The following is a 15,209-nucleotide window of genomic DNA, read 5'->3' on the forward strand; positions in this document are numbered from 1 at the left end:
TCTCGTTTCAGATTTGTTTGACTTTTGCGTTTCTTGCCTCTGAGGAGAGCTCTTAAGGCTAGGCTCTTAGGATGGAACGCCATTGCTGATTGGTGAAAAATCATGAAATTTATGTTTTTCAACCAATCAGCAATGACATTGAATTTTTAGAGGATAAAAATACTAGCCCTTCAATGATACTGGTTTGTGGCTGTGATTAGATTAATCATCTGAATTGTTGTCTGTGATGTTAACATGTAGGAAAAATGGGGGGGGGGTTATCATTTGTGGGAAATTTTGAGAGTTTTATCAAGTAAAAGGAATTATTATTATTTTTTTAATTTTGTGCTAAAGCTACTCTACTTGGATAGGTATTTTTACTTATAGATGACAGCACATTAATCTGAATTTAAAGGGAAAAACTTGCTCAAAAGGCGAATTTTTGAGGGAAATTTTGGCTCGATGAGGTTAGTTGATAAAATGAAGAATTTTTGTTCATACAGTAAGTAATGGTTCAAAATTGGTTAGTTTGCATCAACCCTTCTCATCATCATATTATTTTGCCAAAAATACTGTTATTTAAGATAGGAATGGAAAAAATTTTAGGATGCATTTTTCGTTTTATAGAGGCATGTTTACAGTTTTTTAAAGAAGTTTTTAGAGCATAAAAATGCTAGCCTTAATAATCATACATTCTAATTTTTTCAGTTATATAATTATCATAATCAATCACAGAATAGATTATTATTTTCCATATTAATATACTAGTAGATCACAACTTTTAGTTTTTTTTTTTAATTTTCAAAAATAAAATGGCTATTCACAACAATGCCAACTTCCCAAAATCTGCCACATTTTCACATCCACTTACTTGTTAACTTATAAGACCTAGAACTAATTGTTTCACAATTGATAGTGTTTACGGTATCTGAATTTTATTTCTTTAGCTTGTAGCTTAAGCTAGTACAAAAATATGCAAGAACAAAATTTTGTTCTTGTTTATATGTCTTAGGTTGACAAATGCTAAGGTTGGTATCTCTGTGTTGCACTTAACAATTACTGTTCAGAAAAATTTCCTGGTGCCACCTCTTTCTCCAGCTTCTTGGTATTTTGATTGATGGATAGATTTAGATAAAGGATGTTAGGATGTTTACTTGTTGCATTGTACACATTAATAGCGCTGAAACACTTCTTAGCAAGATTTACTCATTCTGCCTCTTGTATTATCCCATTTACACCTTTCACTCAGAAGTGTATTAGTGCTCTTATGTATAGAGTGCAACAAGAGAAACTAGCATTGTGTGTAGCTACTTTGCAAGGCAAACATAAAAAATTTGAAATAAAAGACACCATTGTGTTTTTTAGTCTGCATTATAACAGCAGGATACCGACTTTTAAATCTGTTAACCTGGGCATATTAATCAAAAGTAAGTAGATAAAGAGAGAAAATCCCCAGATACAAATACAAGGGCCACAACAGGCAAATTACCCAATGAGGTGGCTGAAAAAAATTATCCCATAAAATACTGTAAACTAAAAAGTAAATACGGTATTAATGTAAACGCTACAAATTTTATAAGCACTGGGTCTCTTGCAGTAATAAATCTAGGGTGAAAAAATTGTTATAACACTAAAGTCCAACATCTAATATAAGATATAATGAATGGATAATATTTTTTTCCGCATTTAGATGAGCCAGGTCAACCCAGCAAGCCAAGCATCAAAGACTGGGATAAGCATCATGTCGATTTAACATGGAATCCTCCTTTTAGCGATGGTGGTGCTCCAATCAGTGGTTACATAATTGAAAAGAAAGATAAATATAGCAGCAAATGGCAGAAAGCAACAGAAACTGTAAGTGATGCATGTGAAGCCAGAGTACCTGATTTAATTGAAGGCATGGAATATCATTTTCGAGTGCGAGCAGTCAATAAGGCTGGGCCTGGGGAGCCAAGTGCACAGAGTGATCTTGTAACAGCAAAAGCAAGACATGGTAAATTATTGGTTAAAACTATAGTGTTATACGAAAACAAGCCAAGTAAATAAATTCATTATATGTAATCTGTCTCATTTGTGTTTTTGTTTTTAGTGCCACCAAAAATTGACCGTAACATGCTGAAGGATATGACTATCCATGCCAGTCAGAGTGTGAAATTTGATGTGAAAATTTCTGGAGAACCACCTCCAAAGAAGACTTGGATGTTTGGCAATATTACCCTCAAAGGCAGTGCAAAACTCAGTATTGAAAATGAGTCTTATAGAACCAAACTCACTCTAATAAATTGTGATAAAAGAGACACAGGAAAGTATCTGATAAAAGCAGAAAATAATAGTGGTTCAGATGAAGCAACTGTACAACTTATTGTTTTAGGTATGTTTTTATACATTCAGAATCATTTTATTTTATTTTATTGTTTTTACATTCAGAATCATTTTATTTTATTGTTTTTACATTCAGAATCATTTTATTTTAGTGTTTTTACATTCAGAATCATTTTATTTTATTGTTTTTACATTCAGAATCATTTTATTTTATTGTTTTTACATTCAGAATCATTTTATTTTATTATGTTTTTTGTGAATTGTTATCAATCCTCAACTAGTATTGAATCTTAAAATTTGACTTGTTTTCTTGTTGTTCCTTTCTCCCCTTGCCACTTTCAGCAGCTTAACATCTTAATTTTACTGACCTCTCTTATAATGGTCTGCAAATGCAGATCAATCCAAGGATCATGTTCGGTCCTTATCTATCTATCCTGTTTAGATACATGCTTCAGTAGTGAATTTGATTTGTGGACATCATTCGTAGTGCCTTTTTAGATAATGTTCTAAAATTTATGACTTAACCATGCACATAACTATTTTTATAAATGTGATTTTTTACTTTTTCATTCTAATTTAATTATATTTTTTATTTCAATGCAACTACGATGCATAGTGTTATGTAAATGTGCAACTATTTATGCTCAAATATAGGAATTTAGTAAAAATATGAATTCTGCCGTTTTTGATGCCCAAAGTCATTAGATCAGTGTTTCTCAACTTTTCTGAAAGTAAGGACCAGTAAAATGCCTAAAACAATTTGATGGACCACTTGTTTCCTGTATTGCAGAGCATACCTGTAATTTTAATTTTTCCAACTTTTTTTACACATTCGTCCTGTTTTTCAATGATACTTATTTGTAATAATTACTAAAGTTGTACTACACACACACAGCATTTTCATAACATAAATTATACAGTCGATGCTCGTTATAATGACCCATGTTATAGCAACTATTCCATTACAACGACCAGTAGGGCAAGTCCCAATAACAACTATCATATATATTTTCCTTTTGATATACCAACCCTCACAATATTATGTCCATTTTCTATGGGACAAAGGGGGTTGTTGTATCGAGCATTGAGTGTATTATGATAATTTTGGCAAAAATTATAAATATACATCTCACATATTTGCCAAGTTTAAAGGGTTTTTTTTTTAATTTTTTAGTAATTTCAATTACGATTGTTGATTGTGCCAACTTTTAACAATGCTTTTTGATGACAATTTCCAATGTACCATATTTTACAGATTATTATTTAACATCCCAGTCTACCGTATTTTTTAAATTTCAATGTCGTTATTATTGTTACAAAACATATGAATCAAACAAAAAAAAATCCATCAAGGGATCCTATAGCAGTGTTTCTCAATTCCCGGGCTGCTGCCCAGTACTGGGCCCTAACACTAGTAACACCGGGCCATGAGTGTGATTTGCAGTTTCATTTTCCCATTAATTTCTTGTTAGTTGTGTGTATGACTAGGCCTTTCACTTACGCAAAAGAGATTTACTGAGCTGCAGGGTTCCAAAGGTTGAGAACCACTGTCCTATGGGATCCATACATGTGGACACACCCATTTCATAAGGGTACAATCATTTTCAATAGTTGAATCAAAGTTATAATTTATGTGTATAATACATCCATTAAAATGAAAAGCTAACAAGAAGAAAAGAATTATAAACACAGAAACAAAAAAAAAGGGGGGGGGGAAGAAAACAGAGTAATATACTGCTCTGCTTTCTCTTCAGTCAACTTATTTGATTATTTATATATATATAATCAAATAGATTGATATATGTCATGATTTGTACAGATATTGATATTTATTGGTTAATCTGGTGTATGCAATGAAATTAGTGTGTAATCATGATTAGCAAAAAAAGAAAAAGAATAACAATAATAACCTTTTATTAGGTGTAGGCAGTGACTGGAGGAATATAAATGTATATCACTTAATATAATTATATTTTATCTATATCTCAAAAATTGAGTATATATGTATATATATGGACGCACACATGTCTATATACCAGGATTTCCAAAATGGCCTTCAATGTGGTTTATGGTAAATAGACAATTTTTAAACAAAGAAAGAGATGTAGAACTGAGGACTTCATTCAGGTGATCGTTATAAAATTCTGGATATCATAAGTTAAATAGTTTTTCTTCATTGTTTTGTGTATCAGAGGAATTTGTAGGGTATTGCTGAACCTGGTTGATGATCTCAATGTATTTAATGGAGGCAAATCTGATTCTTTTTAAGAAGAATTATAGATTTATAAAAGAACAAATATCTTAGTGGAAGTATATTTAAATGATGAAAAAGTTCATGTATCGGGGTTATGTAATCGTTAGTAATAGATCTAATTATTCTCTTTTGTATTTGCGCAATAGGGTGAATCGTACTAATGTAATCACTGTCCCAGATAGCGAGGCCATACAATAAATGTGAGTGAAAAAATGATTAGTAAAATGATAGAAGGAAAAAAAGGCATACTTTTTCTTTGATGTAATAAAATTTGTAGAGACTGAAACAAAGTTTTGACTAAATATACTTCACAAGTGATTTAAATTTTAAATTTTTGTCAATATAAACACTAAGATATTTGATGGTGGATGTTTGCACGAAAGGTGAGCAGGTACAGTGTGAGTTGGGAGGGAAGTTAGAGTTATGGAAAATGAGGTGGTAGTTAGAATCAGTGTTATCCTGCAGAAAGAAATTCATATATTTTGTTTTAGATATGTTAATCTGAAGGTCATTTGTCAAAAACCATTCACAAACTCTAATTAAATCATGATTAATTGTGTTAGACACTAAGTGGTGGTCTGTTGATGAATATAAAAGTACTGTATCATTGGCAAATGTGATTATTTTGCCATTTAAATTGAGTTTGCAAAAGTCATTGATGAATATTGTGAAAATTAGAGGTCTCAAACTTGTTACCTGATTAATACCCTTTTGGTTATCATTGGATGACTGACATTTTTCCCACATTTGACTATTTGAGTTCTATTTGTAAGGTAAGAGTTTTAAACATCATATGTGTTTCCTCTAATACTGTATGCATAGAGTTTGTCAAGAAAAGTGCTATGATTAATACTGCCAAAACATTTGCAAATGTGAGAAAAATTGCTATTGTTTTTTTAGATTTGTCCATGTTATCAACAAAGTATTTACTAAATTTGAAAAGAGCAGTTTCAGTATTATTGTTAGGCAGGAAGCCGTGTTGATTATTTGAGAAAAATTGATTAGCATTTGAGAAGGAGAATAGTCTGTCTCTGATGATGGTCTCCAGGATTTTAGTAGCAGTGCTAAGGACTGCCACTAGTCTTTAATTACTTAAATCATTATTATTGCCTGTTTTATAGATAGGGGTTATTATTTTATTTTTGAGTGAGTCTGGAAAAATCCTATTTTCTAAGTAGTTCAGAAAAAATCTGGAGAACAACATCTGGGACATATTTAAAAAACTTTGCATTCATTGAATCAGATGTAAAGATGGAATTATTGAAGTTATTGATGATTTTTTTTATCTCTATAACATGGGTTGGGGAAAAAAATATAGAATTACAGTTAATTTGAAAATATTTTCTGTAGTCATGTTCAGAGTGTTGCAGCAATATTGATGAAATGGGAATTTAAATTATTGGCAATAGTTAAGGGGTTAAGGGTATCAGGGAGGATATTTTTTATTTTTTTATTTCCTAGAGTAGAGTTGATAAATCTCCACCATTGTGTTATTTCAGCATTTAGAGAATTTTTCTTCTGAATAGTAGTTTTTTTGCAGTTTTAATTTTTGATTTTATTGTTAATGTTATACTTTTATATACTATGCTTGCTGAAACGTCATAGGGGAATTTTTTTGTTTTAAAGTATAATTGTTGTTTGTTTCTGCTTAATTCACAAATTTCATCATTAATGCAAGCTTTCACATAGGTTCTATTGCATTTAGTGTTGGTGTTGATGTATTTAGAATGGTTTTGAAGTATAGTATGGAGATTAAATAATAATTTATCAATTGCTAGTCCAGAGTGAGAGTGATCAATTTTGAATTCATAGTTTTGGAGAAAGGATGACAGATCAGTGAAGCTAGTGATTATTTTATTCATTCAATGTTTTACTCATTTGATTCATATATTTTTAAAGTATTAAATAGAAGTTTACAAATAGTTGGATAGTGATCAGTGATATCCGATTCAATTATGGGTGAGTAGGATTTAATAATATCTGACAGGTCACATAAATATATGTGGCCAATGCCAGTTAGTGAACTGGGCCTAGTTATATCCATTATTAAGGGGAAAAAACCTTGACTGAACATGATATTCATATATTTGACTATATGATCAGGTTCAGGATTAAGTATGTTGATATTGATGTCTCCCATCAGAATAACGTTTTTTGATTTAATGGTACTTAGTTTTGCATCAAGTTCATCAAGGAAGTCTGCCACAGAAAATGAATGGGATCTATATAAAAATGAAATGAATAATTTGATTGACGGCTGATGACGGCAAATGCTTCTGCTGTTAGCATTGTGAAAATAACTTATTGTAAACCAGAGATTTGTTTGTGTATACTAATATACCACCAGATCTGTTATAGTCCCGGCAACATCAAAACAATTCAAAGCTTGATATATTGTAGAGTGCAATTTCTTGTTACAAATCCATACTTCTGAGAGAATTACGACATTAATGTTACGAAGACAGGTGCTTAGGAGCTGTTCAAGTATTACATCAGCAAGTTTTTAGCCATTTTTGACCACCCCCTTGTCAGAAAAATTTCGTCAGCACTGCTGTCTACCTCTTAACGCATACTGGTGGGATCAAAAACGTACACAGAAGGGGGAATAGGGGGGTCGTGCTCCTCCCCCCCAACGAAAAAAAAATTATTTTTTTAATGCAAAAAATATTTTAAAAATAAAATACTATTTCTAAAGAAAATACCTTTATATGTTATTATAACTCATTTCTGTTAATTTCAATGCTATTTGAAGGGTAAGAACTCAAGATTTCTCTTTAAGAAATTCATTAAGAGCTACCCTTTAAGCCATATGTGATAAACCCTTGACCTTGAATTAAGCGGCACATTTACAAATCGCTTCAATGACCCATGGCACAGTTTAAGAGCACTTAAGCGCCCCCCAGTGCAGTTCTACATCATTCAAGTTATACTAGCGGAACATTCCCAGATTACTTAAGTGATCCATGGCCTAATTATGGATTGAGTGATGCATGGGATGTTCCAGAGCACTTAAGTGGCCCGGAAACATTTCCAGAGCACTTGAAGTATCCGTGAAACATTTAGAGATCACTAAAGTGGCTCTGTAGGGGACTTATCAATAGGGAGAATGTTAGTTCAGGTGCCCAATAACTATCAAAAGGTTTTTTCTGTTTTTGACGCACCGAATACAATGCCATTAAGAATATTTCATATCTTCATAAAGGGTGGTTGATGACCTAAGCATCATCCAAACTCCCCATTGATGCTGACGTAATACTTGAATGACACCCTTATGAATGACATAAAATGATTGAAATTAGCCCTTACATGTCTGATATTCAAATACAATGCAGTAAAATCAAAACGGTAGCTGGATATTTTGTAATTTTCACATTTGATGGATAAGAATTTTTCTAGATCTTCCAGGGTGTTAGTTTTTATAGCAGCCCTTTATTTTCACACCTTTCAGCAGTTTTAGCAATAATTATGAAAATGCATTTAAAGCAATAAATTGTAGTTTTTGGCAACATTTAGTGATATATTGTATTTAAGATTGAAATTTTCTGCATTCTCCTCAATGATATATATATATATATTGTATGAAGGTATAATTTTATTTGAACCCATATGGATATCACTGATATCAATTACAATGGGTGAATAATTTTATCAAGTCTATCTGTGGACTACCTATGCCATCATTGTGGACCATAAGTTGAGAAACGCTGCATCAGATGATATGGTATGAACTTTTCCATATAGCCAAGAAACAAATCACTAGCTATTATTTTATTGTGTATTATAAGAATTCTAAATATCGTAATTAAATATCTCCAACACTTTATATAGTAGAACCAAGTTTACACACTGTTTAATCAAGTTTACATAACCCAAATCAAAGCCTCCTATAAATGCAAAAACTTTACATTTGAAGCTGCTTTAGAAATAATCCTCCCTCATTTCCTAATAAAATTCAAAGAAAATAACACAACAATTCAATAATTTTAATTGCATTTTAAATTTGCTATACAAAAATCATACATGTGAAAGAAAATAAAACATAAAATTTTTGAAAATCATATACTGTCGAATCTCAATAAATCAAATGTTCAGCGGCCGACAGAAACATTGAATTATCTTTACTTTGATTTATCGGAAAGTCCCATTTCACTATTTCAGATTGGGAAAAAGAAGTATTTATTGAAATAACAGCGCTATTTACAAATAAGGTATTATTGAAACATGTCAAACTCTTGGTGATGAAGTAATCTGAAAAGATAAGTTATTTAATTTAATCATAGTTAATTATTGAACAAGTATATTTAGAAATAAACTAGATGCACATACTGTATTATGCAAATGGTCACATATATAATTCTCATGTAAATGAAACAAATTATAAATAAAGTGTAAACAAGGTTATATTCTGTCAAAAAATGCTGTGATTTTTGACTGGCTCTGTCAATTTTGTCCTTCTTTTGTTAGAAAATGATTCACTTTTTGCTAGCTGATAAATTAATTTGCTAAATTCCATTGCTAAATGCGGATTTCTATTATAAATAGCATTTATAGTATAATAATTATAGTGAAATGCTATTGCTAAATGCTCAATGCTTTTGCTAAATGCTCAATGCTTTTGCTAAATGCTCAATGCTTTTGCTAAATGCTCAATGCTTTTGCTAAATGCTCAATGCTTTTGCTAAATGCTCAATGCTTTTGCTAAATGCTCAATGCTTTTGCTAAATGCTCAATGCTTTTGCTAAATGCTGATTTCCATTATAAATAGCATTTATAATATAAATATTTATAGTGAAATGCTATTGCTAAATGCTCAATGCTTTTGCTAAATGCTCAATGCTTTTGCTAAATGCTATTGCTAAATGCTATTGCTAAATGCTATTGCTAAATGCTATTGCTAAATGCTATTGCTAAATGCTATTGCTAAATTCTATTGCTAAATGCTAAATGCTATTGCTAAATGCTATTGCTAAATTCTATTGCTAAATGCTAAATGCTATTGCTAAATGCTATTGCTAAATGCTATTGCTAAATGCTATTGCTAAATGCTATTGTTAAATGCTATTGCTAAATTCTATTGCTAAATGCTAAATGCTATTGCTAAATGCTATTGCTAAATGCTATTGCTAAATGCTAAATGCTAAATGCTAAATGCTAAATGCTATTGCTAAATGCTAAATGCTATTGCTAAATGCTAAATGCTATTGCTAAATGCTAAATGCTATTGCTAAATGCTAAATGCTATTGCTAAATGCTAAATGCTATTGCTAAATGCTAAATGCTAAATGCTAAATGCTATTGCTAAATGCTAAATGCTAAATGCTATTGCTAAATGCTATTGCTAAATGCTAAATTCTAAATCTATTGCTATTGCTAAATGCTATTGCTAAATGCTATTGCTAAATGCTATTGCTATTGCTAAATGCTATTGCTATTGCTAAATGCTATTGCTAAATGCTATTGCTATTGCTAAATGCTATTGCTAAATGCTATTGCTATTGCTAAATGCTATTGCTAAATGCTATTGCTAAATGCTATTGCTAAATGCTATTGCTAAATGCTATTGCTAAATGCTAAATGCTAAATCTATTGCTAAATGCTATTGCTAAATGCTAAATCTATTGCTAAATGCTATTGCTAAATGCTAAATCTATTGCTAAATGCTAAATGCTAAATCTATTGCTAAATGCTAAATCTTGCTAAATGCTAAATCTATTGCTAAATGCTAAATCTATTGCTAAATGCTAAATCTTGCTAAATGCTAAATCTATTGCTAAATGCTATTGCTAAATGCTAAATCTATTGCTAAATGCTATTGCTAAATGCTAAATCTATTGCTAAATGCTAAATCTATTGCTAAATCTATTGCTAAATGCTAAATCTATTGCTAAATGCTATTGCTAAATGCTAAATCTATTGCTAAATGCTAAATGCTATTGCTAAATGCTATTGCTAAATGCTAAATGCTATTGCTAAATGCTAAATGCTAAATACTATTGCTAAATGCTAAATGCTATTGCTAAATGCTAAATGCTAAATCTATTGCTAAATGCTATTGCTAAATGCTAAATCTATTGCTAAATGCTATTGCTAAATGCTAAATCTATTGCTAAATGCTAAATCTATTGCTAAATGCTAAATGCTAAATCTATTGCTAAATGCTAAATCTTGCTAAATGCTAAATCTATTGCTAAATGCTAAATCTATTGCTAAATGCTAAATCTTGCTAAATGCTAAATCTATTGCTAAATGTTATTGCTAAATGCTAAATCTATTGCTAAATGCTAAATCTATTGCTAAATGCTAAATCTATTGCTAAATGCTAAATCTATTGCTAAATCTATTGCTAAATGCTATTGCTAAATGCTATTGCTAAATGCTATTGCTAAATGCTATTGCTAAATGCTAAATCTATTGCTAAATGCTAAATGCTATTGCTAAATGCTATTGCTAAATGCTATTGCTAAATGCTAAATGCTATTGCTAAATGCTAAATGCTAAATACTATTGCTAAATGCTAAATGCTAAATGCTAAATGCTAAATGCTAAATGCTAAATGCTATTGCTAAATGCTAAATGCTATTGCTAAATGCTAAATGCTATTGCTAAATCCTATTGATAAATGCTATTGCTAAATTCTATTGCTAAATGCTATTGCTAAATGCTATTGCTAAATCTATTGCTAAATGCTAAATGCTATTGCTAAATCTATTGCTAAATGCTAAATCTATTGCTAAATGCTAAATCTATTGCTAAATCTATTGCTAAATGCTAAATCTATTGCTAAATCTATTGCTAAATGCTATTGCTAAATGCTAAATCTATTGCTAAATGCTAAATGCTATTGCTAAATGCTATTGCTAAATGCTAAATGCTATTGCTAAATGCTATTGCTAAATGCTAAATGCTAAATACTATTGCTAAATGCTAAATGCTAAATGCTAAATGCTAAATGCTATTGCTAAATGCTAAATGCTAAATCTATTGCTAAATGCTAAATCTTGCTAAATGCTAAATCTATTGCTAAATGCTAAATCTATTGCTAAATGCTAAATCTTGCTAAATGCTAAATCTATTGCTAAATGCTAAATCTTGCTAAATGCTAAATCTATTGCTAAATGCTAAATCTATTGCTAAATGCTAAATCTATTGCTAAATCTATTGCTAAATGCTAAATCTATTGCTAAATCTATTGCTAAATGCTATTGCTAAATGCTATTGCTAAATGCTAAATCTATTGCTAAATGCTAAATGCTATTGCTAAATGCTATTGCTAAATGCTAAATGCTATTGCTAAATGCTAAATGCTATTGCTAAATGCTAAATGCTAAATACTATTGCTAAATGCTAAATGCTATTGCTAAATGCTAAATGCTAAATCTATTGCTAAATGCTATTGCTAAATGCTAAATCTATTGCTAAATGCTATTGCTAAATGCTAAATCTATTGCTAAATGCTAAATGCTAAATCTATTGCTAAATGCTAAATCTTGCTAAATGCTAAATCTATTGCTAAATGCTAAATCTATTGCTAAATGCTAAATCTTGCTAAATGCTAAATCTATTGCTAAATGCTATTGCTAAATGCTAAATCTATTGCTAAATGCTAAATCTATTGCTAAATGCTAAATCTATTGCTAAATCTATTGCTAAATGCTAAATCTATTGCTAAATGCTAAATCTATTGCTAAATCTATTGCTAAATGCTATTGCTAAATGCTATTGCTAAATGCTATTGCTAAATGCTAAATGCTATTGCTAAATGCTAAATGCTAAATACTATTGCTAAATGCTAAATGCTAAATGCTAAATGCTAAATGCTATTGCTAAATGCTAAATGCTATTGCTAAATGCTAAATGCTATTGCTAAATCCTATTGATAAATGCTATTGCTAAATTCTATTGCTAAATGCTATTGCTAAATGCTATTGCTAAATCTATTGCTAAATGCTAAATGCTATTGCTAAATCTATTGCTAAATGCTAAATCTATTGCTAAATGCTAAATCTATTGCTAAATCTATTGCTAAATGCTAAATCTATTGCTAAATGCTAAATCTATTGCTAAATCTATTGCTAAATGCTATTGCTAAATGCTAAATCTATTGCTAAATGCTAAATGCTATTGCTAAATGCTATTGCTAAATGCTAAATGCTATTGCTAAATGCTAAATGCTATTGCTAAATGCTAAATGCTAAATACTATTGCTAAATGCTAAATGCTAAATGCTAAATGCTATTGCTAAATGCTAAATGCTATTGCTAAATGCTAAATGCTATTGCTAAATGCTAAATGCTATTGCTAAATCCTATTGATAAATGCTATTGCTAAATTCTATTGCTAAATGCTATTGCTAAATGCTATTGCTAAATCTATTGCTAAATGCTAAATGCTATTGCTAAATCTATTGCTAAATCTATTGCTAAATGCTAAATGCTATTGCTAAATGCTAAATGCTATTGCTAAATGCTAAATGCTATTGCTAAATCCTATTGATAAATGCTATTGCTAAATTCTATTGCTAAATGCTATTGCTAAATGCTATTGCTAAATGCTATTGCTAAATCTATTGCTAAATGCTAAATGCTATTGCTAAATCTATTGCTAAATGCTAAATGCTATTGCTAAATCTATTGCTAAATGCTAAATGCTATTGCTAAATGCTAAATGCTATTGCTAAATGCTATTGCTAAATGCTATTGCTAAATGCTAAATGCTATTGCTAAATGCTAAATGCTATTGCTAAATGCTAAATGCTATTGCTAAATCTATTGCTAAATGCTAAATGCTATTGCTAAATGCTAAATGCTATTGCTAAATGCTAAATGCTATTGCTAAATGCTAAATGCTATTGCTAAATGCTATTGCTAAATGCTAAATGCTAAATGCTATTGCTAAATGCTAAATGCTATTGCTAAATGCTAAATGCTATTGCTAAATGCTAAATGCTAAATGCTATTGCTAAATCTATTGCTAAATCTATTGCTAAATGCTAAATGCTATTGCTAAATCTATTGCTAAATCTATTGCTAAATCTATTGCTAAATCTATTGCTAAATCTATTGCTAAATGCTAAATCTATTGCTAAATGCTAAATGCTATTGCTAAATCTATTGCTAAATCTATTGCTAAATGCTAAATGCTATTGCTAAATCTATTGCTAAATGCTAAATGCTATTGCTAAATCTATTGCTAAATCTATTGCTAAATGCTAAATGCTATTGCTAAATCTATTGCTAAATCTATTGCTAAATCTATTGCTAAATCTATTGCTAAATGCTAAATGCTATTGCTAAATCTATTGCTAAATCTATTGCTAAATGCTAAATGCTAAATGCTATTGCTAAATCTATTGCTAAATCTATTGCTAAATCTATTGCTAAATCTATTGCTAAATGCTAAATGCTATTGCTAAATCTATTGCTAAATCTATTGCTAAATCTATTGCTAAATGCTAAATGCTATTGCTAAATCTATTGCTAAATCTATTGCTAAATCTATTGCTAAATGCTAAATGCTATTGCTAAATCTATTGCTAAATGCTAAATGCTATTGCTAAATCTATTGCTAAATGCTAAATGCTATAGATTTGTAGTAATTATATAAATTACATATGTATTATACAGGGTGCTTAGCAAACAGAGTATGACATTTTGCAGGCGAACCATTAGTCCTAGAGGTACACTTTCAACTAGAAAAGGTTTCCAAATGACATGTAGTACTCAGATTTGTCATTCGTGTACTCGTGTTTCAAGGGGCTTCGTAGTTATTAAAATAAAAAAAAATTAACTTTTTATACAGTCCCCATGTACCCCAAAACCCAGTTATACAGTTGCCACCCCATCTCTCCTGATACCAACAAAAAAAATCCACTTCTAAGTGCAATATTCTTGGAGATATTTGAATTTGAAAAACAGAGGAAATTTTGTATGTATGTATGTTTTACCTGTTAAACCCTGAATATTACCATTGTGTCCACCGCCCTCCCAAAAAATCACTCATGTTAGTGAATGTTGAAGCATTGTTGTCCATAACCAGTACTGCAGTTGGAGAGTACTAGTTTTTCCAACTACATTTGAGAGATCATGTGATTGTGTGTATTATTGAAAAACCCTGTGTTTAATTCCTGGCTGATTTTTCTGTATTCTGTGATTTTCAAGTTGCAAATGCAACCTGGTCTCCCTTCAAATGAGTGTCTAAAAACATGGATCATCTTCTCTTCCACCCATAAGAATATCCCTTATTTCAGTTTCTCACTAGACAGATGGTAGCACTAGGACACAAAATAAAACATGCTATACTCTGCATACACAAATGCACTGTTAACCTCGTCCCTAGGACAAATGCAAAGAACATGATTAGTCTTGGGTGATCATGCTTGGAAAATGGCTACATCTGTAGAGAACCAAATCCATTGTTATCTGGACCATGGAGAATGAAAGAGAAATGCATAGAATGGTGAGTCATATTTCCAATTGCACCATGCCAAAGAAAATATGGTATCTACAATCTGATAAGATAAAGCAACAGCCTCATGAAGCTATGCATTCTATATTTCAAGTTAGAATCATCAAGGCTATGGTGACCTAAATATAATTTTTGATGGATATTTGACACCTTTTTTGTGGCAACTATTCTCAATGCATCTCAATATGTA

The 15,209-nt window shown here is 30.6% G+C and overlaps 1 protein-coding gene across 4 annotated transcripts in view; it reads left to right on the plus strand.

Annotated features, from left to right (window-relative positions):
• LOC149065606 (twitchin-like) overlaps positions 1–15,209 on the plus strand; it is an 834,903-nt gene that overhangs the window by 372,433 nt on the left and 447,261 nt on the right. For all 4 annotated transcript variants that reach the window (XM_089253452.1, XM_089253454.1, XM_089253453.1 and 1 more), the window contains 2 exons: positions 1,670–1,972; positions 2,069–2,350. In XM_089253452.1, coding sequence (XP_089109578.1) covers positions 1,670–1,972; positions 2,069–2,350 — 585 coding nt within the window. The remainder of the gene's footprint in view (positions 1–1,669; positions 1,973–2,068; positions 2,351–15,209) is intronic.

This window comes from Pholcus phalangioides, unplaced genomic scaffold, assembly GCF_987345545.1.
Source record: "Pholcus phalangioides strain wild (caught in Gottingen) unplaced genomic scaffold, Ppha-v1.0 ptg000039l_1, whole genome shotgun sequence".
NCBI classification, from domain to species: domain Eukaryota; kingdom Metazoa; phylum Arthropoda; class Arachnida; order Araneae; family Pholcidae; genus Pholcus; species Pholcus phalangioides.